The sequence below is a fragment of the Osmia lignaria genome, chromosome 5, assembly GCF_051020975.1.
Source record: "Osmia lignaria lignaria isolate PbOS001 chromosome 5, iyOsmLign1, whole genome shotgun sequence".
Taxonomy (NCBI): domain Eukaryota; kingdom Metazoa; phylum Arthropoda; class Insecta; order Hymenoptera; family Megachilidae; genus Osmia; species Osmia lignaria.
In genome coordinates this window covers 8,264,497-8,289,646 of record NC_135036.1, presented here as the reverse complement: position 1 = coordinate 8,289,646, position 25,150 = coordinate 8,264,497, and the positions used below count along the sequence as shown (strand labels likewise).

General features: G+C 41.5%; 3 protein-coding genes and 1 long non-coding RNA gene across 7 annotated transcripts; 2 read left to right on the top strand and 2 right to left on the bottom strand.

Moving 5' to 3' along the window:
• Positions 1 to 1,398: 1,398 nt before the first annotated feature.
• Positions 1,399 to 8,164, top strand: LOC117604704 (uncharacterized). Of its 2 annotated transcripts, none has more exons than XM_076688234.1 (2): positions 1,399 to 1,743; positions 1,895 to 8,164. In XM_076688234.1, exon 2 carries the CDS (start codon positions 2,723 to 2,725, stop codon positions 4,406 to 4,408), a length of 1,686 nt encoding a protein of 561 aa, XP_076544349.1. In that variant the 5' UTR covers positions 1,399 to 1,743; positions 1,895 to 2,722; the 3' UTR covers positions 4,409 to 8,164. The 2 variants fall into 2 exon arrangements, with proteins under 2 accessions (XP_076544349.1, XP_034180972.1); XM_034325081.2 differs by having other exon boundaries at positions 1,399 to 1,796.
• Positions 8,165 to 10,154: 1,990 nt separating this feature from the next.
• On the bottom strand, positions 10,155 to 11,872 carry LOC117604706 (uncharacterized). The gene is made up of 3 exons (XR_004581502.2): positions 11,730 to 11,872; positions 10,972 to 11,051; positions 10,155 to 10,691 (listed from the first exon to the last, which is right to left on the bottom strand). It is a non-coding gene; the product is annotated as an uncharacterized LOC117604706 (long non-coding RNA).
• Positions 11,589 to 20,814, top strand: LOC117604703 (uncharacterized). 3 transcript variants are annotated; one of them, XM_034325080.2, is made up of 8 exons: positions 11,589 to 12,257; positions 14,414 to 14,614; positions 14,733 to 14,925; positions 16,861 to 17,177; positions 17,283 to 18,892; positions 18,999 to 19,358; positions 19,463 to 19,848; positions 19,932 to 20,814. In XM_034325080.2, the coding sequence occupies exons 2-8, from the start codon at positions 14,502 to 14,504 to the stop codon at positions 20,283 to 20,285; spliced, it is 3,333 nt and encodes a 1,110-aa protein (XP_034180971.1). In that variant the 5' UTR covers positions 11,589 to 12,257; positions 14,414 to 14,501; the 3' UTR covers positions 20,286 to 20,814. The 3 variants fall into 3 exon arrangements, with proteins under 3 accessions (XP_034180971.1, XP_034180970.1, XP_034180967.1); XM_034325079.2 differs by having other exon boundaries at positions 18,999 to 19,397; positions 19,935 to 20,814; XM_034325076.2 differs by having other exon boundaries at positions 18,999 to 19,397.
• A 278-nt stretch (positions 20,815 to 21,092) lies between these two features.
• Positions 21,093 to 22,723, bottom strand: LOC117604705 (protein HGH1 homolog). Its single transcript, XM_034325082.2, has 6 exons — positions 22,537 to 22,723; positions 22,210 to 22,438; positions 21,905 to 22,138; positions 21,546 to 21,830; positions 21,306 to 21,467; positions 21,093 to 21,229 (listed from the first exon to the last, which is right to left on the bottom strand). Exons 1-6 carry the CDS (start codon positions 22,619 to 22,621, stop codon positions 21,124 to 21,126), a joined length of 1,101 nt encoding a protein of 366 aa, XP_034180973.1. The 5' UTR covers positions 22,622 to 22,723; the 3' UTR covers positions 21,093 to 21,123.
• Positions 22,724 to 25,150: the final 2,427 nt, after the last annotated feature.

The window sequence follows — 25,150 nt, the reverse complement described above, 5'->3', positions numbered from 1 at the left end:
GTTCTAACAGAGAGGTAAGAATTATATTGAAGAAAATTAATTAATACTCGTAACGAGTATTACAGCAAAATGAAATATTAAATCAGAAGTATTCGAACGATTTTGTAACCTTTTTCTTCGATTTAATAATTACGTATGTGTTGACCAAGAAATCCCGAGTACTCGTTGCGCAACTGATCAAATCGAAGGTCCGTGTCGACGGTCGCGCAAAATGGAGAACGCGTGAATTCCATCGTGGCTGGAATTGAGTCGTCAGGTGTCATTCAATGGCCACCACGATTACGCAAGCTCGTTCGTTTTGTCACGATTGCTTTCGTTCTCGAACATTGCTACATTGTTCGAAGTTTCAAAGAGACTAAACGTGTCGTCTCTTAGAAACTTCCATTGCAACGATTGCCCGGGCATACCTATTGAACGTGATTAGCATTGAATCGAATAGCGATCACGTGCCAAATGAAATGGTAGCCTTTAAAAATCTAGGCTCCAATACTTCACGATGTTAAAATTTCATCGAGAGATCAGTGACTCCTTCGGAGTTCAAACATTGATTCTTCAAACTTTCCACGAGAGATAAATCGTTCAAACGAGAAACTATTTTGTTAAATATTTATGAAGACAATAATCTATGGCTGGTGAATTCAATTAGAACGTGTACTGTTTCCACGAACAATTCGCGTCAGACTGCAACTGTTCGTCGATCCTTATCACCACGTTGTTTCGTTAACGAATTAGAAACTTAGTTAGCGTTTAATCGTCGCGCTTTCAAAAGTTCATTTCGCGTCTATTCGCAAACCTTTGCTACAGTGTTTGACGGTTAATTACTTCTCCGCTTGCTCGTTACTTTAGGGCCAAGTTTCTTTAACCGTTTACCACTAACGATTTCAGAAACGTTCGTACTACTTTCTTTTCACGCGTTAGTACAGATCTAATCGGTTTTCCGATTAAAATTGTAAATGTATCTCAGTAGGTGTACAGCTCCTTGACACGCTGCAACGTTCCACAGTTTCTGGATAAATTTATGCAAGATTATGCACTCATACTGTGCCGCGTCACGTACAATGCGCCCGAGGCGAGTGTTCCAGTTCTGTTCACGAGGTTCGACGATAAAATTTGTAATTAAATATTCACGATCCAGTTAATCCCGAGATTCCTAAGACTGGAAAATTAACATGTACGATAAATAGAATTCCAATGGAATCTCTAGCATCAGGCTTTAGATCTCGTCGGGAAGGATAGCAAGGTTCAATACCGGTCGTTCTTGGAACGATCGTTGAAGCGATGAGGATAGATCGTTCGGTTGCATCATCTGCAGGAAAAACAGGCGGGGGCTATTAGCGTTCCACCGTAAAATCGGTTGGGGAATGTGCATTTCCCTCGACACAATTCCGGACACCCCATCGCGAAGGGTTCCCGAGGCAGGTACGGGGACAACGGCGAGTCAGGGAGTGCCTGTTGCAGAGAGGCAGAAAAGCGGCTGGTGAGAGAGAAGAGAGAAAGAAAGAGCGAGAAAGAGAGGGGCCCGATGGATCGTAGTGGGGCCCAGTCGGTCGGAGTCTCACGCCTTCCGTCAGTCCTCAGTCCGACGAGGAACGTACAGGCGGTCACAGCTCGTTATTCCACTGGCTGTTGCTCGTTTCATGGGGGTTCCATCAACGGAGACTTGTCCAAACCGGAAGAAGCAGTGTCCTCGGTGTATCGATCGACCACGGCTGTGCTAAAAGCTGAAACAGAAAGAGGAACTTGGTGAGCAGGTCTGATCACCAGGCCCAGGCGGTCGCAGCGCCATCTGTGCGACGGTTAGTCCCGTGGACGGTGAAAAAGCGACGAAAGATAGTGGGACCAACGTTTTTGGGGTTTAGAAACTGTAAAAATCTTGGTATTTTCGTTCTTCTAGAGCCGATGAGGCGCGGAAGAACGTCGAAGACAGCGGCTCGCGTGGCTGACGCCTGCGGCCGCGCCTCTGGATTCCAGCAGCGGCGACACACCGCTCAACGGGCCCGTTGAATTCCAACCTAGTGTCTGTGAGCGTTCGAGTTTGTCGGTGTGCCGTGCTTACCTACTGTCCCGTCGATCGGTACACGTGGAGGTGAGGGGCGACCAAGAGGACGTAGACGCCACTGGTGTACACCGCATACCACAGGAGGACCTGGCCCCCGAAGGAAGGAGAACGGTGGGAGGTTGGAAAAGGTTGGCAAGAGCTGGCCTCGTGGAAGAAAGAAAAGACGAGGAGGTGGTAGAAGGGAAGCCAGGTAGAAAGAAAAGAGGAACGCTGGTACCTTGGTGGGGAGCCGTCAGAAGGCGGCCATAATGGCCTGACGCGATCTCGAGCGAGCGGCGGCTACAGCTGCTGCGAAATAGCCGAGAGCGGCTCTCCTCGTCGTCCACGCACGCGTATTTTGCAACCGCGGACGGGCTGCGTCTTTGGAAAGTGACTGCGTAATCGCGAGTGGAGTGTGTTACCGGGTGGAGTCGTCGTTTCGTTCCGTGTGCACCGTACGCTCGCGTGTTTGCTCGAATTCCCCCGTGGGTCCGATGCTTGTTCTTCGGATGGTGTTCGATGATTCGGATTCGACGGTTCTCGATCGTTGCTAATCTCTTCAGGATCGCGTATGCTCTGTTCCTGCTTTGATCTCTTGCTACATCGGAAGAAGAAGACTACCAGAGGCTAGAACAGTTGGACCGGTTGCCTGGACCAGTTCAATCTACTCGATCGATTTCAAAAATGAGGGGTGCTAATCAAGATTCGGCTACGCCGTACTGCCGGTGCCGAGTTCTCTATCTGGGCAGCTCTGTGCCTCATGCGAGCAAGGAAGGTTTGTTAGGTGTTCAGGAACCTCTTCGAGAACTGTATCCCGAGCAGGGTGCTCTAGGAGCACGTGGAATCGATTCTTGGCTAAGCGTCTGGAGCAACGGCCTGTTGCTGGAGAACGTGGACGAACACCGCAAGAAGGTCACCAGGTTTTTCCCGATTGAGGCGCTTCATTACTGCGCCGCAGTCAGGCACGTAAAAGGCGGAAGCGGAGATTCCTCGAACACGAGGTTCCTGCCTCTCGACTCTCCATTCGCGAGGACGCCTAGCGCCAATCATCCGCCACTTTTTGCCGCCGTCTTACGACGAACGACCGGCATCAAGGTTCTCGAGTGTCATGCGTTTATATGCAAGCGCGACATGGCTGCCAACGCCCTGGTCAGGTGTTGTTTCCACGCGTACGCGGATAGTAGCTACGCTAAGGGACTGGACCCAAGTACGACGACGACCAACGGAGTTACATCTGGTCATCCTTCGAATAACAGCCTCTATCACACCCTCGGTGGGTCCAGCACCACCTTAGACAGCCCTCAGGCAACGCGTTTGGACGCGACCTCGACCGACGACCTGAGTCTTTACAACGGCGACGAGAATCACAAAGTCTGGGCCAGAGGTCGGGATGAGGTTGACGGATTGTATCAAGAACAAGGAACACTACGAAGCACCAAGGGTTCCAGACCTCGTCAGCTGGTTGGTCCGCCTCCTCCGCCACCGCCACCACCTCCTCCAGCTCAGCCTCTACTGCTGGAGGAATCTTCGTCCTCTTCCGTTCGTCGAAAGGCCAACAAGAAGTTAAAGAAACTGAAAAATCGGTCATCGCATGAGGATCCACTGCAGCAGCCGCACCTTCATCCTCAGATGCATCAAGGAATGTACACAAATGGCTACGGACATCATACCTTGGGTCATCCAGTCAGGCAGCAGCACTATCACCCTCATCCTCTACCACCTAGCAGTCGATCGGTAGCTGGAACCCTAGCCAGACCAGCGCCAGTGCTTCTTGTGCCTGCTGCCACATTACCCAGGAAGGCACACCATCATCCCAGAGGACTCAGACCAATTCCAGCAGCCGCTCCAATTGTTCCAGTATACGCTCCTGTCCCGGTGGTTCCACCGCCGCCAGCGGCGGCTATCTATCCAGCTGGAACATATGGAACTGCTGGGAATAGAAGCAGAAGAAGCCATCCTGAAGGCGATACCTCTACTTTAGGAGCGTCCAGGAGATTGGCCGCGTCACACGCTGATCTAACCAGCGCGGAGATGAATCGAGCCGCCGACAGTCCTGAGAATGAGTCCCGTTTCGGCACCGGCATCTATCGACGGAAGGGCCATCTGAACGAGAGAGCATTTTCTTACAGCATCCGGGCCGAACATCGCAGCAGGAGCCACGGTAGTCTGGCCTCCTTGGGATTCAGCGGGCAGAACGGCAATGCGTTACCTAAGGAAGAAAAGAAGGATAGAGAAATAGCCCAACTAGTGGCTGGCTTGAACCTGGACGACAGTCCGGAGAGGACGCAGCCTCCGGTGAACTCAAGGAGCGGCTACTCTCATCATCAACAACATCAGCTCCAGCCGTTACCCAGGCCTCGGCCTCGTTAGGACCTCTCCACTTCCTTCGTTGACTCGCAAGTGCGTCAGAACCTCGGAATACACGTTACTGGACCGTTTGTCGCGTGTTCTTCGGGCCAACCATTCGTAAACTTTGGCCCATCGGTTGATTCAGCCGAGGTTTCGTTAAAGGACGACTATCGCTCAACAAAAATGAGTGATGCCTTCAGTCGAACATGGACGATCAGTTGCTCAATGACTCAAAGAACCAGTTTATAGTGCGAACCGATGAATCTGAACGTTCGACTCTAACTGATGATTTTCATTTGAATCACAATGAGATACAGATGTTTCGTAATTTTTGAGCCAACTGTTTGAGCTCGTTTCCGTGAGGTCCATCGTGGAATTTTAAGTAGGGCACTTGTTCGATGGAAGAAGGAACTTCTTTCTCGCGGCGTTAGCGTGGAAAATCGTGATGGGTGGTCTGGCTTGAAGAGCGTTCAACTGGTTCAGTTGGCTTTCGATTCTCGGAACAACCTTGCCCGAGTAGGAAAATTACGGTTCAAGAAAAAAGCTGATGGCACCCGGTCTCATCTTCGTCGCTGGTTTCTACCTGTGACCTCCTTCGTCTTATCTCGAAAGTCGATCGTCTTTGTCAAATTAAGGACTTCGATCGATGCACCTTAACGGTTCGAAGTAACGTCGAAGAGAACTTCATAAGAATTCATTTCGAAATTCTTTAGATATAAAAATTTTAGTTTGTTGTTTGAGAGACCTTCGGACCTTGTTGTTGACGGAAGATGTTACGGAAGACGACCTTCCTGTTATAAAAACGAGCCAGTTAATTAGACATAATTAGAATTATTGTCACCTGATGAAAAAGATTGTTCTGATGGCTGGAGCTCGTTAGTCAACGAAACTGTCCACGCTACGTCGTAATATTTCCTCTGAGAAAACGAACCAGTAGCTTTATCATCGTTTCATGGAAACTAGGCTCTCGTGGATCCAATGACAGGAAGGGAATAATTTGAAAACTCATTGACGAAATCACGTGCATAATTTGATTTATAACGAAGATGAGGCAACGGGTAATCGAAACAATCGGAGGATTATTTTTTATTTTCTTCGTTTCTGATAGCATTGCACGATGTCGCATGATATTTCGTGACGTTAAGGTTTTTCTATGTTTTTCGTAGACTATCGAACAATCGTATCAGCAATTTTCTCCTGGAAAAGGTAATGCAGCGATTTAAATTCCCGCCGCATGATTTTCAGTCGGTTCTCGTGGGAACGTGAACGTTAATCTTAATTGCGTGAGAAAAAATTACACACACGGTGGATCGAGGGTTTCGAGAGGCTCGGTTATAAAACCTGCTCTTTCACCTTTATTTTTTCTTCGCGGAAGAAACTAGGGACTAAAGGTTTCCTATAAACTTGTCCAGTTCTACCTTTCGAGGGTTAATTATTAATACTTCAACAGCCGACTATTTTTCGTAAAAAATAAATTTCTTTCCGAGTTTCATTGATTGTATCGATTACCGATGAAAAATGTCGCCCCTGTTTCGTAACGAGTTTCTCCGTTCTCGTAACAGCGATGGAAAAAGCAATGTTTCAAGATATTCCGAGTGCAATGGACCGAATTACGGTATCTAATGCATAATCGGTTGCATTAGATTTTTCTATGGAGAACATTTCGACCCACGTGTTGTCATAGTTCCTTTTACTTCGTTCCTATACAGTTCTGCATCTTTCCACTCGTAGTATTTCAAGGATATAAACGTCAAAAAAATGAATATAAAACAAATTAGTTATTAGAAACGAGAGAAATTATCTCTATCCAATGTCGATGAAAAATCCTCCGATTGTTTCGATCAAGGACCAATACCATGTAAATAAAATATAAGCCACTGAAATTTGATTTCCACGCTAAAGTCACGAATTTTCTTCTTCCAACATCAGATATTCTCAAGACGGTAGTGCCTTCGTTTTATGCGAACTTTGTCTGATAATTGGGAGGAGGAGCGCGGTACAGCGCATCCCTCAAATGATCCAGCATGGGAATCAGTGCCAAACGCCGTGAAGCGTCCGACTTGGCGAACTGTATCGACTTTTTGCCCTTCTCGACCGATTCTTTCGATCCTTTCGCCATGCTGAATTCAGCGGAGACCTCTTGGACCCGGTTTACTCGGATCCGAAACGAGTTTAACACGGATGACGAGGGGGTTTTCACGAATTCGCCTTGTCATTCGATTATCAGGCTGGAACGAGAGGTCCGCTCGCGTGTTTCTTGCGCTTGACACAAGTTAAATTAACCCTTCGCCAATCTGCTTCTCAAATTACCCTTTGATTTCATCATTTTTTGTCAATCACAGACGAGTTACTCTCGTCGACGGTCCAAGAATTTATTTGTAAATTTTTCATAACGGAAGGGTTGAATGAACGAGTGGCTATCTTGTGAAAGAAAAAAGTGATCGAGCTCCAAGTCGGACAACAGGTGCAACTGGAACTTATTTATTTAATCGCATGTGCCAGATGATCGTAGAAAAATCGCCCAGCGTGTTTTCAGCTCGACGATAGTTATTCTATTTTAACCCTTTAACCGAGCAGAAACTCGTTCGTTAACCCGTGTCGAATATTTGCTGAGTAAAACTTCCGTTCACCAGTGACCCCTACAGCAGTCGTTTTTTCCTCGTTCAAAAAAATAATGCAAAATTAATATAACATTAGATCGTGTGGAACGAGATGTTTTACTCGGCAAATGATTCCACGTTACAGTTAAAGGGTTGCGAATTCATTAAGGATCGGTAGTAGTTAGAGTTACTTAGGATTTCTCGCGGTACAATCGCTATTGTATGAAATCAACTCTTCGTTGTGGCGAGTAAATAATTGACTACTGTATATCAAGTGGAAACATATTAAACGAAGATCGCCAAACGAAGAGTTGATCGAGGAAAAAAAATGTGCGAACTTTGTTGCGAGGCGCGAACGATTATTTATTTTATCGTAGCCTGTGCGCTCGTCCCACGAACCTCTACCCTCATGAATAAACTGCGGATGTTTATGCAATTGTAACGTGTTAAATTATGCAAAGTATATGCGACAATGCGATGAATCATTTCTTTCTCAGACTGATGGATATACTTAAAAAAAAAAGGCGCGAGTATGTGTGACTTGGAGGATAAGCAAAAAATTGTTACTATTTGATGCACAGTTGCTCGAGGATTATAAAGATAAATAATTAGTTTTCAAATTAAAAAAGAATGGCTATTATGTTATTTTTTTCATCATTTGTTTAAACATTCGCAGTCTAGTCGTGAAAAATAATGTATTTATCGCACAAAGAACTCGATGGAATCTCTTGTTCGTGTTTCCCGTCGTTTCATTGCGCTCGAAATCGCACGAGCTCCTCTCGTGACACGCTTACGTGTAACCGCGTCCTCTTACGTAAGTTAGCTTCTAAAGATCACCGACACGAGCGTGTGGAATGCTGGTACATAGAATGTTGATAAAATACTTGGCAATTACAACCATTATTTTACATCGTTCCATTTTCTTTTTCAAAAATTTTCTAGGACCGAAATTTCAAATAGATTTGAATAACTGAATGATCGAAGAGGGTTACCAGCGTTGTAGAACACGAGAGAAACAGTGGGAAAGAATCGTCGGAGTCGAAACGTGATCGGAGATCCATCCTATCCTCTTGAATTACTTGTGAACATGTTATGTATATTGTTACGTGTCGATTGCCATTGCAGAATTAATTAATAATAAACTAACAATGCAACTAAAACCAAACGTTTGGTCGTTGTTCGTCTCCAACCAGTACACAATTTTTATTTAATTTTAGAAAAATTAGATGACTTATTTTAGAAAATTAACCAAATTAATCTCCAACTTCTATTTAAAGTTATTCATGCGGTGATTTAAATAATGAGAAGGAATGAAAATAAAATAAAAGTAAAAAGAATTCCAATTACCTCGAGTTACGGACGCGTAATCGTTGGCCTTCGAGGTGCATCTGCATCCTGACGTAATGCAAAAATTACGTCGTCCTGACGATCCTTTTACATTCTTTGTAATAAATAAAAAACATGAATAATTCTCCACTTTCAAATTAAAAAGAGGATACGAACATTATTGAAATGTTAATTACAAATGCTACAAATGATGCTACGATTACGCAAGATTGCAGGTAACATTTCACGAACTATAGCATCCTCTATAATTCAACTCGCGTCGCAATGAATTTCGAATCATTACATCAAACCGTTGCCTCACTATCAGTTTCGAAAAATTATTTTAGATTCTAGATTGAAAAAGATCGTCCAGGATGCCTGGGAACGCGCTGTATAACAGTATTAAAACAATAGAAGCACAAGCGGTACCGTTGTAAATTTACAAGCAAGAGTTACAAACCACCGTGAATAATCCATAAATTTTAATATGCTATTAAGGCGCCACGAATCGAGAGATTTCTTATGGCTATTACTATGCAAATGGGCTGCCCAACGATATGGAAAATAATATTTATAAATTTAAAAGAAACCGTGCATTTACAGAGTTTATTTTTACGATCGAACACGATCACCGATTGGAATGTGCTAAAAAGACTTGTTAACTCCTAACCACCTGGTTAAATAACGTGTACGCAACAGGTGAGAAGAGTTTTCCATGAGAAATCACGTGGAAAATTTATCGCCAGAAGGAAAAGCATGGAAACACCGAAATACCTGTGCATTACAGTTAGAACGTAATACGACAAATTTACAGTTACACACACAGGTGTACCGCGTTCGCGCGAGAATTAGGGTCACCGACGATATGGTCCTCGATAAAGCGAAATTTCGTTTACAATTATCGCTCGATATTCAATTCATTCGGTTAAAAAATTCATCATTTTAAAACGGTACTCTATAATCGGATCGGCGTGTGGCCTCGATCTCGTATCCCGATGGTATTTCAAATTAAAAAAAGGAAAAATCCTTCGCTTCTTAATCGTATAATTAAAGCGTTTCGAAAATCTGTGCGAGAAAAAAATTTTATACATTACGTCGAGTACCAGGTGCGAAGGATTGATGGCTTTTAAAAGGGGTGACCTAGAATCACCAATTGTAGTTCGTACCACTTTTGTTCAGGAAAAAAAAATAATTGGAGGACAATTACGCGAAAAGGTTGTTCGGACCGATTTAAAAGGAAGCGACAGAATCACAGTAAAGGATTCTGAATTAACGAGATAACGAAGGTCTTGCGTGTTTCTCGACGGAATAATCAAGGATAATAATAGCAACATTGATTATTTCACTCGACGATGTCACAAATTCTTGGACGTATATATAATTTCTCTCGTTAACAGATTTCTCGTCGCGTAAAACTTGACAATTTTGAAGAAAATTCTAATTTTTAAGATATAGAACATTAATGTATTTTTTTGATAAATGTCTGAAAACTTCGTCAAGTATAATTACTTATGCAATCAAGGATTGGGAAAAGTTCAAGGCGACGACAGCTGCGAAAGCGACTCCATTGGAAGCTCGACAGCCGTGATTACTTCCGGTTAGAAGAGGTGTCCGCCAGCTGTCGCTGTTGTAACCACGCTGGTTACAAGACTCTTTAAAATAACTGGACACGATTGACGATCGTCTACATCCTTTAATCACGACACTCGTAAACGCGAAAGTGATGAAATTTCGTCTTGCTATGTCGTGGAATAAGAAATTAATGTCGAACATTGATGCACCTTAAACGCACAATGAAGCAACGGTCTGCCATTTGCAATTGTATGAAAATGAATTCAACGATAAGTAACCCTAACAACCCTCAGACGACAAAAATACAAAATGTTCACGATAACTGAAACACCTTATACATCTACAAAAATATTAAAATAAAAATTCATGCTAAATATAGTTCAATGCCACGAATGTCTGATCAGATGAGAGACGGTAGAAAGGAATGAACATAGGGAATGATGAAATCCCCAGCTGATTGATGAGGGATCTTACGAGATGTTTAGCAGACTTGGGTCCGCGTTTAGAACTGCTCAGGCGAATACCAGAAGGGGGAAGAACGAGAAGGACGAAGAAGAATGGCGAAAGGAGAAAAGGAGTGGAACAGAGAGGACAGCTGCATCGTTGGAATAACAGTACTCTTACATTGGTGAGCGCCGTCGAAGCTGGGTACCGTTATCGGTTACGGCGTTACCACGCCGTCCAGGACCAACCATGGAAACCAGAGAATCCAGAAGACTGCTCCGCAGCTTCTCCGCTGATGCTTCGCTTCCTCCTTTTCCTCCTCTTCACCTTCCTCTCTGTTTCCTTCACCGTGTACGTCCTCTCTTGATCGACAAGTAAAAATGTTGGTCACTGGATGCACTGACCTCTGCGTTACTCTATATACACTCCTTTTAGTCGATTTTCTTTTTTTTTGAGGTTTTTGGGTCTATGTTATGTGCATTTGGAATTTGGATTAATAAACGAGGAATATAAAAGACTAATATCATTCAGGGACGTGAAGTTATGAAAATGGGGAACATTCGATGTCTGAGTGTATGACCTGAATTGATTCGAAAATTCGGGGGCAAGAAATGGCTCTTTAATGGACCAGGTGTCTCTTACCGTGGATATTTTACGATAATCTTGAATATTTGGAGTTGGTTTCATTTCGAGTTGTTCAGATGGTCCACTTGAGTCATCCACTGTAACAATTTTTAATTTATAAGAAACAAGAAACCAAAGTATATTCGGTGTACAGGAAGAAGACAAAGAAAGTATAGAAAACGTAAAATATGTATTAAAATGAGCAATTTGAAATTTTCATGATGGGAAAATTCCTGAGCGATTGTTACTCGACGGAAAACGTAGATTCTTGTAACACAGGACAATGGAACGGAGTTTCTCTCGTAACTCCTTTACGATGCAAATATTTCGAGCACGTATTATAATGGTAATGAGAGGTCTTGCGTTCTCCAATTCCTTGATAACTCTACCTTTCCCTACGGATAATGATTGCACATTAAAGTACAGTAATTAGCGTAATATACGTAACTAGTTTTTGACCTACTTTCCTGCTACTGAATTTCTTCGGGTTACCAAAGCACAGGGCATCGAATCAACTATTATCATTACGAAAGCATTCTCTGCAATCCCTTAAACACTAAAATTAACGTGGTTACCGTGAAACGTGCAAGTGAAACTAATTAATGATCGTCAATGGTACAAGAAAATATTGATCGGGTTAATGACGTAAGTATCAATTAATTAATCATGGGTCCGACGCGAGAAATCAAAGACGTGACACGTATAAATGTGTTCAGGAAACGTACCCTTCTAGCTAATTTTCTCATTCAAAGGTAATCAATCACCATGATACTTACGCGTTACTGGCGAGACGTAGCACGAAATTTCCGGCAAAAAGCCACATCCAGACGTTCACCCTTCCTGAGAGCAGCTGAAGAGACCCACCGAGAGGCTCTCTCCGTCCATCTTCTCCTCCTCCTCGTTCCAGCGTGGAGGAGCCGACTCACCGGCTAGAGAACTCGAGTCTCTCCTGCGGAACATCCCCGGCAGTTTCACGTCGACGGTCATCCGGATCGACTCGCGGCCAAGGTCGATTCTTCAACAACGTACACCTTCCTCTCTTCGCTGTGAATGTACATTTTATATACCGTTCCGATCGGTGAAATCGCGACAATTAGAGAGAAAAACAGAGCTCACGTGGAACGATGATCCTTGGTGACTTCGATGCCCGATCGACAGGGGTCAGAAGTTGATGTAGTGCGATTTTGTAGGATGAAACGCAAGATGGTGATGTGCGAGTGCTGTTCGATGTTTGATCGAGGTGTTTCGCGAAAGTTCATTCAGGGAAATTGAGGATTTTCTGCGCTGGAATTGATCACGAGAAAGTAAGTGATGCAAAACGATGAGTTTTTGGAAAATTTCTTCGACATAAGGTGACGTGAATTGATTTCGACGGTGGTTCGATTGTGTATAGCCAAGTTTGTGATAATTATTTCAATGATAATTGTTCATAGCGGTGCTTTTTTTTTTATGTACAATTAGATGACTGATGTTTCGTCGAATTCATATGTTATTCATCGTTCCGTAATGTAGGTTTCTCGACCACAAAGAAACTCGAGAAAAGTGTTTCGCTCTGTAATTCCATCGATCGTGCTTGAATCTCTTCTACTTCGACCCGAAAGAAAAATGATCATTCCTGGACCTTGGTTGTGATACTTTTTAAATTAATTTTCCCTTAACTTTTCAGCATCTAAGATCGCTGTATTATCGCAAGAATTGGCATTATTTTAACAACGGGGTGATGGAAGGCGATATATCGAGCGTGCAACCATTTTTCTCGGTCTTTACCTCGATCTTCGCCATTTACATTGAGAAAGGTTTGATTTTCCCTGCTGGGCAAGGCGCGCCGACAGTTTCGTGTTTAGTTGCTTCCGTTTGTCTGTTCGATTTCCATTAAGCTGAACGCAAACAGTAAACGAACCGTGAACTTGGTAATTGTAAGTTGAACGATCCACGTTTAAAACGGACCATGTATTCTGTTTCTCCACGCGATTCACTGACACGTGATGCTGTAATCTGTTTGCCGACCTTAATACCGACATGACGAACTTTCATTTCATCGAAAGAGATGGCAAATTTAAATATTCCTCCGTTGATTAATCATCCATATTAAAAATTGCACAGTTGATTCTTGATCTGAATCGCGTTTCAAACTTCATCGAACCTCGTCAAACTGGAGATATATCGTTTGCATTCGTCTTCCAGGGTTCATCCCCGTTATAATTTAAATGGAAAAACTCGTAATCGCCCACTTTTCGATAATCAGCTCGGTCAAAGATAACCACGTGAGCAAATGAAGATGGTCTCCGTTTTATACGCGGTGAACACGCTCACAAACTCGTCGACGACAGTTATTCTTGAGGTAATAGGCGAGCATCGAGCCGGGAGATCGACGCTTTCAGAAAAATCCGTACAGCATCGTGGAGCATGCGAGACCATGTAACTGTAAAAAGATCGCCGTTCGTCGACAACAGCTCATCTTGAAATGGAATTTGATCAATAATTAGAAATTAACCGTTTTAGTCTTGAAGAACCATGTTTGATATAGAATTATATTTTGAAATTACTGAATTAAATTCATTATAGCTGATTTATATTAATGAAAGTTGTTGATACCAAAAGTTCTCGAATTACAAAACAAAATATCTAAACAAACATTTTCTTTTTCTTTTTCAATAAATCACTGTAACGCCAGACAAGATTCCTATCTAACTTAGAAAAATAACTTTCCCTCTTCAAGTTCAAATTACTTTTGCCGAGGTGCATTAAACATACTGGATAAACGCGATAACTATCCAGGGTGAAAACATTTACCATCTCACGATCGAACGGCAATTTGACGTTTTCCATTTAAGAAATTCTAAGAATCGCGGTGCATCGAACAGGTGAAAATCGAGGAGCACGCGATAATTCTACACGAGCGAGTATCGAGTCTCGTTACGATTTCTATCTGGCAGGAGAGTAAATATCGAGATCAACGTTTGACGCGAACGCTGACTGATCGACGATTTCAAAATGACTATATTGTAATCAGCTATAATGAATATCCTTCTGGAATTCGCTGACGCAACGATAATAGACGTGTACCAGTTAGGTTTCATGATCAATTGCAAGCAGTCAAAGAATATTGATTCGAATCAATCTTAAACCATTTAAATATTCAGCTAGACAAAAAAAAAATTTAATAAAAGATCCATCATGAAGTACCACGATGGATCCCGTCACTTTTACTCGGGACCGGCGTAGATGGTCGATCAAAAATTCTTTCCCCGATCTCGTCTGCAATTATAGTTTTAATTACCAGCCGTCTGGTGAAGCCAGTTCTCGCATAAATTTACCGCAGACTGGCTATCAACGGCAAGGCTCCGTGGAAACGAGGTGAGATCCTGGCGAGATCCTTTAGATTTTTTCATCAGCGCGTGTCACTATACATTTTTTATTCCTAACTGAAACTTATGTTTTTCTGATCGATCTGTTTCAGAACGAATGACGTCGTTCAACGAAAGTAGGACGAAAAGAAAAGCTCCAAGGAGCTTGCAAGACTTGTAAATAATTGAAGTCACATCGAGATGTCCTGTGTGGGGATGCCCTGCTACGAGGATGGCTTCCGGTTGGCTGGTCCTGCATCGGAATGCTCCCTCAGGAGCAAAGCTCGCATCGATGCGCTGTTCGAGGACTCCAGGTACCAATTTCCCATTTCGTCGTTCAAAATCTGGAAAATTAGATTCTAATATAGAAAATTTCTGATTAAACTGGTATCGATCGGTGTTGTCTAGAAAAAGTTTCACTTATCGTTTCAGATCGATTTATGGTTCCACCATGGGAGGGTGGTACGGAGGGGTGTCAACCATGAATTCGAACCACCTTGAAGACATGAGCACAGAGGAGCAGAGGAGAGTGAACAGTGCTGTGCAAGCTCGAATTGAGGCGATGTTCGCTTCCGTGGAAGCCGAAAGCGGAACACCTGGGGAATGTGCCGCTGCAATTTTACCGGTAAATACATCAATTACTTTCTTTCCTACTTTTTTCCGGACTTTGTGTGTCATCGAACACCTCGGGAACTTCTCTGTTGCTTTGGAACATCATTTCTTTCACCTAAAACGTTCTAGTAATTTTGTTTTTTATATTGCTAACCATGGTAGCAGGTGAATATCGGGGATTCCTGATCGGTAAAGCGGAGTTCTTTCTTCCTCCATCGTTTAAAAGTTACCGAAAGGAAATAGTATACTTGGGTTTGATGATTCGGAAGTTTTTAATGGGAATATCTTTAATGAAGTTGTTAATTAAATCCCCGGAAACATCGTTCGCCACGGAATTGCAGTAAAAAAGCTTGCTCATTCTTGGTGATTTATAAATCGCTCTCTGTTCCTCGCCGTCAGAAATCTGCACACAAAGATTTCACTACAATTAGATAGGATCAAGAAGAACTAGACGATTTTCACTTATGTTAATCCGATCGTACAGGACTTGTTCAGAAAATCTCGGGAAACGAACGTTCGTTCTACTCTCGAAACGAGTTTGCACCTCGTCGATAGAATCACAGGGTGTTACACTTATTGTGATCGAGTCAAATTTGAGAAATTTATTCGAGTACAGGTAAAATATAGATCGACGAATAATTGGTCGCGAACTAATTGCTGGTTCGAAAAAGAAGGAAGCGGATATAAGCGACTTTCAAAGCGTAGAAATAACGAGGACTCGGAAATATTAGAAATTCTTACTTCGAATCTACAGTTCGAATATTTTCGTATACAAATTGATTCATTTTTATAAACTGTTCTATCGAACGATCTGAAAATGATGGTATAATTAATTGAATGAAGGTCGTTTTGAATTAAATATTCCTCTTTCTTCAAGCGAGTTATCGTTGAATGAGAGTAGAACAAACGTGCCAGCAGAGATTAAGAGCCTCGTAACACTTAATATTGCGGACTACTAATTATGCGATACGGTCGAGCGCAATTTTCGTCGAGAAACAAGAAAATATTATTTCTAATAATTTGTTTTTTTCTCGTGTTGCACGATCTTTAGATTGAAACCATCAAACTTGCCTCGTTTTCCAGCAACAAGATCGAAACAAAATGATAAAGAAAATAAAAAATAAAATATGATTAATTTTTGTAAATCAACGTTAATTTCTCTTGGAAAAACAAACTTTTTAAAATACGAGATCTGAAACATTCGTCAGAGCAGTTAATGGTTAATTTTCCAAGGGAAGAATGGCAATGAAAAAAATACCCAAATCTTTCGCGAGGATAAGAAAAACTAAGACTTTCCTCGAGCAGACATCGTCCTGGCATTGTTAATCGTCACTTTCATTCTGTTCACGATTCGCAGAGCGTGACGGGGCGACTATTTGGAGCACTGAAAAATTCCCCTTCGTTGCTGCATCGGTATGCGGATTTTTCTTATTGCCCCGTTTTTATGAGCTGTTTCTTCCGCGTCGTTTCGTTGCGCCATCGATAATAATTTGGGTCCTTGACATCTAGGGGATAAGACTAAAAACCAATACTCAACTTTGAATTAAAATATAAAGGCTCTACTTATAGTCCACCTACCAATAATTGACTCTGTGACGCGAAAAATCATTCTGCGATAAATTAATTACTCTCGGTTAAGCTACCAATAGCGAACTACCTCGCATCGGTGGTTTGGATGGGCAAGGTGTTCGATGAAAACTCTTGATAAGAGAATAGCACATCGATTAATGTGCATAATGTACACCGCATTTGTATCTTAATGAACTTTCATTATCTCGCCGATTACGGAGCGCATACCACAGCAAAGTGTGTTTTAATAGAGTGATTATTTTCCCTTCGTAACAATATGGCGCTCTGGCATGCTAAGAGCTTCAAAAATAACGAGCAGAAATTCTCAAAACTTTCAGCGTAACCCCTTGAACGGTGGACTAATCAGTAACAATTTTAGGTGAAGTACATGGGAGCAGCACCAGTGGGTGGCCGCGTGGCCAGCGTTCGAGGTCTTCAAGAGCCTCTTCGTCAACTGCTGGAACGGATCGAGTACTCGGTGAGAGCGGAGCTCGAGGTTTCCCGACGCGGCTTGACTTTCCGCACGACGGACACTTGCGAGAAAAACAACCCCTTTCGTAGAATAGCTGTGTGGAGTGCGCTTAGACTTCGCGCTAAACGAGCCCCGTCTGGTGATTTGCATCACGCTTTCTTGCCGTTGGTCGGCGATCACGATCAGAGCCAAACAGCTGAAGACAGGCATGCGGATCTATACAGGTGAGTATCCCAAAGAAATCGACACGAAATTAATAACTTCAGCTTTGGATTTGTCAGGCGAGCTAAGGAAAGGAGATAGAAAATTCGAAATTTCATCATTTACAGAACAATGCGTGGTCTGAAGACCAGCTCCGACCATTATCCGCCCATCTTCGCAGTAGTGATGCGCCGTCCAGGCGCGACCAGACTGCTGGAATGCCACGCGTTCGCTTGCGAAACTGAAGAAGACGCAGTGGCGGCTGCAGCGACGCTCTACAGGGCTCTCCTCGCGGATCTGGACGCGAATCGACGCCGACCAAGGCACGCGAATGGCGTCGGGTGCGTTAGTCTAGCGTCGGTTGCGTCCAGCGTTCGAGAGCCTAGTCCAACTAGCAGAATTAGTGCCAGGACGAACATCCTGCAGTCGGAAGGGGCTCGATCAACTCCCACGCAACCAGTAAGACCACCAAGGACCAAGAAGAACTCGGTGTGTAGCTCGGTTACGGAGGAAGAGACTGGGAAACCAGCGGAATTGTTAAAAGCTCCCAGAAGAAAGAAGAAGAACTCTGATGTGAAGGCTGAGGACATTCTGGAGGCCAGAGGGAAGAGACGAGAACCCAATCCCAAGGGTAAAATGAGTCCAATGTTGCAGAACTTAAATTCCATCCCAAAAGATTTGAACTCGAAGATATCTAGGGAAGAAGAACGACAGAACTCGAAGAACAGAATGCATAACAGCATGAAGGAGCTAAGCATTCCGGAAAAGATTGAGACGGACCATTCCAAGAACCAGATGGACAAGCTCTACGACATTGATATTAATACTCTCTACGAGAGGGTCTCGAACAGGTACGAAAAGATTCCCGTCATGAAGAGGACAGATAAGAATGATGATCCAAAGACACAGAGTCCCATTAAAGAATCAGAAGACACTAAAGAGACGATCTACGAAAAGACACACGCCTCGTACGACTTGAATCCCTCTCATAATGAAACGAAGAGACAAGAGGCTCTCTCTTCGAGACCTGATGCTGCGATCTACGACAGAATCGAGAAACCAGGTTGCAAGAGTGAAGAGAACTCGTTGTACGAGCGTGCTGGTAAACGACAAAGCAGCAAGGAAAGACTCTACGAGGACCACTTCAAAGATGTAGACAAGATCTATACTCTCACCCAAGAAGAGCTTTACACTAGCAACAAGTTGGATCGGACCAAGATAAAAAGCTCTCAAGAGAATATTTTCTTCGGTAGGTCGAAGAGCAACAACTATCAGTTGGTTCAAGAGAACTCGGTGCTCGTGGAACGCAGGAAATCGAGGGACCAAGAGAGATCGACGTCCGGAAGACGAGTGAGTAGAGTGGTCACCATGGACAAACCTCTGAAGAAACAGCTGAGTGACTCTACGTCCAATTTGAATCTACCCGAGTATAGTCAGCCCAGAGTTAGGAAGAGAAGCAGAGCCGGTAGCGAACCACCGGTAAGTCGATCCGAAGATGCGATGAAGATCCTCCAGGAGAGCAGACTGAAGAGATCTCAGAGTGACATAGACGTGGACAGAGGGGATCTGATGACTAGGGTTGAATTACCCCGCAGAGGAAGCTTCTTAAATCCTGGGAGTGCCAGGAGACCGAATAGCCTCAAGGGTGGCACTCCACTGGGATTCACCGAGTTATTCGATGAATTTAGGAATCAGGAGGGTTTGACCAGCGTCGACGACATCCTGGCAGCTATCATTGGTAAGTACTACTTGATAGAATTCAAAGATTTTCCCTGTTAAACGTTACATACTACAAATGACCCCACCCTTCAACAGATATCGTAAAATTTCTACGCTGTGTCTAGATCCTGAAGGGATGTCCTTCAACGACTTGAAACCTCTGTACAAAGAGTTCTTACTGAAGCTGGCGGCAACGCTGACGCAAGACGAGCTTTATCAGAGATCGGCCAGCATAATGAGAAGACGTCGAAGACCGCAACGAAGGCGATCGAGCCGTCCATCTTGCCTGCTTGGCAGGGCTATTAAGAGATCGGTGTCGAGATTAAAGGGCGGGCCCACGGAGTTCACTTCCGTGATCTTCCCAGCGAGAAGGCTGAACGATAGCTTCGGCAGCAGCTCTTCCTGCGACGCGAGGAATAATCATAGGAACCGAGTGCTGGCCAACAGATTGGGGAAAAGAAGGTCTTCCTGGAGGATGAGCAAGGGTAGGGGTTGCCATACCACTTCGGAGGACAGTGATACATGTAAGAAAGCATGAACCTCTCTCTGAAGTAACCAAAGACTAATTAAGATCCTACACTTTCCACAGGTAGACGACTAAGTCGAGGTACAGGAGCAGCGGCCAACAGAAGCAGCAGCGGCTATGTGAGTTGCAGCGAGTGCAGTTATGATTCCGAGTCCTGCACCTGCGTCTCAGCGGATAAGTGTTACTGCTCCCTGTCCAGGAGGATCCCGGAGCAGCCACGAGTGTCCCCGAACACGGTGGTGTGTTCCTGCGACACGGACAGCTGTTCGGAAAGCAACAAATGTTACTGTGCGCGACAACCTATTCGACCAACGATTCTCGAACAGCTAAGACAAAGAGGCATCGTGCCCTCCGAGAGTACCCTCAGCAGAGCGGGCAGTCCGGATAGAGTTCGAGCGACTAAAACGAGCAGAAGTCGAACACCTTCTCAAGGTTTGGATGTACTCAAGGTAATCAGCCAAAGGGTTTGTAACAGAGAAACATTAAAACTTTCGACATAAAACGAAATTTTGCCGTTTCTATTTACTTCCAGAAGCAGTCGTCGTCAAGCTACGGCAGTTCGAATAACCTCGCCCTGGATTACGACCTCTTTAATCCGGGAAGGAAGTCTCAGCAATCGTCGGACAGTGAGAAGGTGCTGGTCGTTAGTGCCAGAGACACTCAGGGACGTTTGGTATACGTTGGTGGCACGGAAAGGGATAAGAAGTGTTTGTCCCATTGTTCCAGCAGATCTGGAGCGCATCACGAAGCACTTTCGATTAAGAAGAGCGCAGAAATAGCTGCTATTTTTGGAGCTGATTCGAACAGGATCAGTAGACGAGCTAGTAATGCATCTAGTATCAGGAGTTCCATCAGTCTGGAGGCTGGTCTAGGATATTTACCATGATCATCGATTTTCCTCTACCTGGAACTTTCTCTGCATAGGCTGATAAAAATATTTTAGCACTTTTAACAGAACACTAGCTGGCAGTGAGATGTACATATTGTAAGATACATCTAATTACTGATGGACTTAGAAATTGTGATTTATGCGTGAAATAAAATGAGATACAAAATTTGGACACTCGGTTACACATTATAATTGACCTTGTAAGATTAATTAACGTAAAACAGGATTGATATAGAATCGAGTGTATAATACATACCGAGTATACGGGTATTAATTGATAACGGTACTGTTATCTACATGCTTCGCAGAAATGTGTCAGAAGTGTACCAGTCCTTCTGGTAACGGTACCCATATTCTCGTTTCTGCGGGACTTGATCTCAGCAAAAGTGGTTCTGACTCAGCCACGAGCTAAAATTAACAATTTACTCGTTGCACCTGAAACACTATGAAAAAAACAGGAAGTATTTATCGCGATACTTGAGAAATGTGTGTACGAATATCTTACAAGTACCTGTATTACCACTTGTAAGCTTTATTTTAGTACATCAAGTTTTGACAATTATACTATTAATTTACATGCAAAGATTAAAAAGCTAATGATGGCTAATGTGATCACTCATTTTTTTTTTATACATACGTATATACGATTTTTTATTATTCCTTTCTTGCTACACTGGACCTGATAATTTAATTTAACCAAGGATAATTTAATAAATTAAAGAAGGGAACAGTGCAATATTGCAGATTATGCAATTAGCCTCGGTTTTTGTGAGGCATATCATTGTTTTATTATAATATGTACATTATGTCAATAAATTGATAAAATATCGTTTTATCATGTATTGCTAATAAAGTCTTGATCCATTTTATGAAATTTTTCTGTATATTCCGAAGGAACCTCCACATCCTTTAAATTGTCCAAACCTATTTCTTCTTCAGTCCTAAAAATTCGTAAAGTTTAAAAAATTAAATTACAAGATGATAAAATAAAGATGAAGTTGGAAATGTCTTTAGTACCTGATTAAAATATCTACAACGTTTTCGCAGGCTAGTAATGCATTTTTATTCTTTTCCCATTTGTGATATTCTCTAAGTATTACATAAGTATTATTTTTTCTTAATATTTCACGACCTTTTTTCGTTGAACAGAGTTGAGTTAATGCTTCCAGCAGCATAATCCTAAAATAATTATGAGGTACAAACATGAGCTTAAGAATTTCATTTTTCTCAAAATAATAAATAAAATCGGGCTCTCACCTAATATCTAAGTCTTGTTCTCGTTTTTTTGTTTCTGGTAAATATTGCAAGCTAACTGGTAACTTATCATTATCCTCATCATCAAATTCTTCTGGCCCAGCCAGTGGTAACAAAAGGTATGTTAATATATCTACTTCAGGGCTTAATAACCATTCATGATTTTCAATATCAAAACAACAGTTCTTTAAAGTACCAACAATACCTCCACGTCTTACTATACTGTCTTCATATTCTGTGAATGGAAGCAACCTTTGGATAACATTATGGTCTCTATCTGTTAAATATCTGTAATTGTAAAATATATTTATGAAACAATATCATCAAATTAAATTGATAATATTCATTAATTCATAATGCACCTTCTAACATGTGAAGACTGACTAAGATTACTAAAAACTGAACCTAAATAGTGCAGTTTAGCACCAGTATTATTATACTGTTTAGCAGTGAATGCTGCTACGATACTATCCCATGAATATCCACTTTTCTCAATGAGTGACATAATTCTATCTACTAAATGCAATGGTCTAGTCATATTAGAGAGTATCATACAGCATGGATCTGCTAGTGTACTCTCTTTATCCATTATAAATCTACAATAAACAGCAATGAATTAAAATCATAAGAAACATTTGAATTTCAGCTGTTTTTTAAGTGTGTCTACCTCATACAAACATGTATTAAATTGTAAGTTTGTTTTTCATTTTTAGACTGTGTTTCAGAGATCAATAAAAACGCACTGGCTCCAGCTTCATCTCCAGTGATATTTATTAAAGCCAGTGCCGCATCCTTGGAAATTGCAGCAGAAGAATCTTGAGTTAAAGCAATTAGTTGTGTCAATATGTCTGGAAGTTTTAATAGCAACTCTCGTCCTTCAGCGCTTCCAGTTACACCTACAATTTTCAAATTCTTATAATAATGATTTACAAATGACTCAAGATTAATAAAATGATCTAGGTTAGGAAAATTTTTATTTAAGCGTAAGGCTTACTGAGTACATGTTCCAAGGCAATTGTTTTTAAATCTAAACGAGTATCTAGATTTAAGAACTGACTCATTTCTTGAAGAGATTCCATTGTAAGCAAATAACTACTTTGTTGAGCCTAATTTTTACTGAATTTATTTATTTTATAACCATGCGAGCTTACAAAACGAGCTGCTAGCACCATCTAATCTTGAATGACAAAGCTAACAAAACGAGCTGCACCACGCGGCCAACTCTTGTAAAAGAGTAGAAATCTGTAAACGATATTTCAATTAGCATATACAAGAACCACCGATCCTTGTATTACACGTGTCAGTAAGTTATACAGAACAAATAATATCAAAAAGTGAGATAAAAGTGATTAAAGGTAATGCAAAAAATAAAGAAAAAATATAGGAGAGGTAAAATAAAAGGCAAACCACGAATCTCGCAGCCAATTCGCTCGGATTATTTGCTACATAATTAATAAATGCACTATAAAAATAATAATGCAGTTATTAATTACCCACCAAATAATTCCGATTGCCCAGGTCTCACCACGTGGAGGTTGCTGCGGTGTGGAGACCCGCCCTATCCTCTCCCATCCACCCTCCATTTATGCAAATTTTTATTCATATTTAATAACATCATCCTCTTGATGCACATTTGCAAAACGTCTTCGACTGTTTTGCAACGTACAGCAAAAGGAGCATTATTTGTATTTACTACCTACCTAACTACTTATCTACTTATATTTTTATTTTACAATCGTATTTCAACATTTTTCTTATTTAGATTACAGATCTGTAATTATTAATATGCAATTGCATATTTGTCATACCTATTTGTACATACTAAAGATACATGTCTATACGAGCGCTCGTATTAATGTCAGATATTCGCTTAAATGTAACTTATCAATTACGACCTATGTACAACCAATTATGGTCTATCTTATAAACTAAACGAACATAAATACTTATAATAAATTTGTTGATATTATTCTTCTTGCCAGAAAAGTTTCTGAAATAAATCAAAAAGGATTAGACATAATTAAAAATTTAAAAAAATAAAGTTCATAGTGCCTTAATCATAAACTTACAACCTTACAACTAGATAAAAATCTAAAAGAATACCTTAAATTTGTTGATATTGCTGTTCTTATCTGAAAAGTTCCCGAAACAAACTAAAAAGGATTAGATATCATTTTCAAAAATAACAAGATTCATGTTACCTTATTAAGACATTATCTGAAACAAATCAAAAAGAATAAAATACAATTTTGTTTTTCAATCATTCTTACATTATCTGAATACGTTGAAAATATTTCTCTGCAACAGAAATTTATTAATCGAATCCAAATAAAGAGAAAAAAAAATTTAACAGGTAGACAGGGTACATTAATAACAATCACCTTTGACAAAAATCAGAGTGGTTGTTAATGACTCATCAGTAGAGTACATAATATGAATTGAAAGCAAATTTCAGTACCAAAATAAAGAAATAAAGATTTAGAAAAATATATTATTATTCAGTAAGTGATTTAAGTTAAAAGGATTAATTATTTCATTTTATAGTAAATAATATTCGTTCATTTCTGACAAATGGTCCACGATATTTTAATTGAAACAACTGTCTTTTACTGCAATAAACGTACAACTATGACTCTACTTAACTTTATTACATTATATTATTCAATACACTTTTTTAGTGCAAGTTTTATATAATTTGTAAAATTCAAAAAAAAAAGATCGCGGATGGACTTTATTTCCAAAAAAGAATTTGAAAATTTATAAAAGTACACTACATTAATTAGCTTCTCCGTAAGCTTGAAACTAAATATCGCGATTCAAAATTAAAATTGAACAACCTGAACAACGATCATCCACTACTTCTGGTTAAACAAAGTACAATTAAAATTAAATAAGCAATTTCAAATGAACAAATATTCCTTGAAATAATTTATCACCAATCATCAAAAAATAAAATGAATTTTCATTTTAAATAACACTTTGAATAAAGTTCTCTTTAAAACTTTATCGTATCTAATAATATCCTGAAAACATTAAATTCATATATTATTTAACAATATTTCCAATAAACGAATGCTCAATATTTTCAAAATTTAAAAAAGGGAAGAAAAGAGAATGGGGGCGTAGCAGTGGGAGGGAGGGTACAGAGGAACCTGAAAAGAAAAGTTTGACTGCCCATAAGAACAATCCCTAAGCAAACCCTATAAAACAAACCGAAATCAGACGCAACACTAATTTTCAAATTGCAAACATTCTGAACTATGACAAAACATCGGCTGGCAACGAAGGGTCTCACGCCCCCTAGACTTACGCCAGACGCTACATACCACCCACCCCGCCTGGACGTCGTAACGCCAGGACAGAGTGCACCCCTTCGCTAAGAGCGCTACCCGCCCGTCCAACACGTTGCATCCAACGGTGTCAGATTGACGGACGCCCATAGTATAGACAAAAGGACTGCAGTTTAGAATATGGTAACATATTTTCATATGTTCCGTATTCTAAATCTGCGCCTGCAAAGGCCTAGTAATGCATGGGTATATCTCCCAGAGATGGTGTTCACGGTCTTAGGCCGCGGAATCCAATGGATTCCCACCGAATGTGAGTCA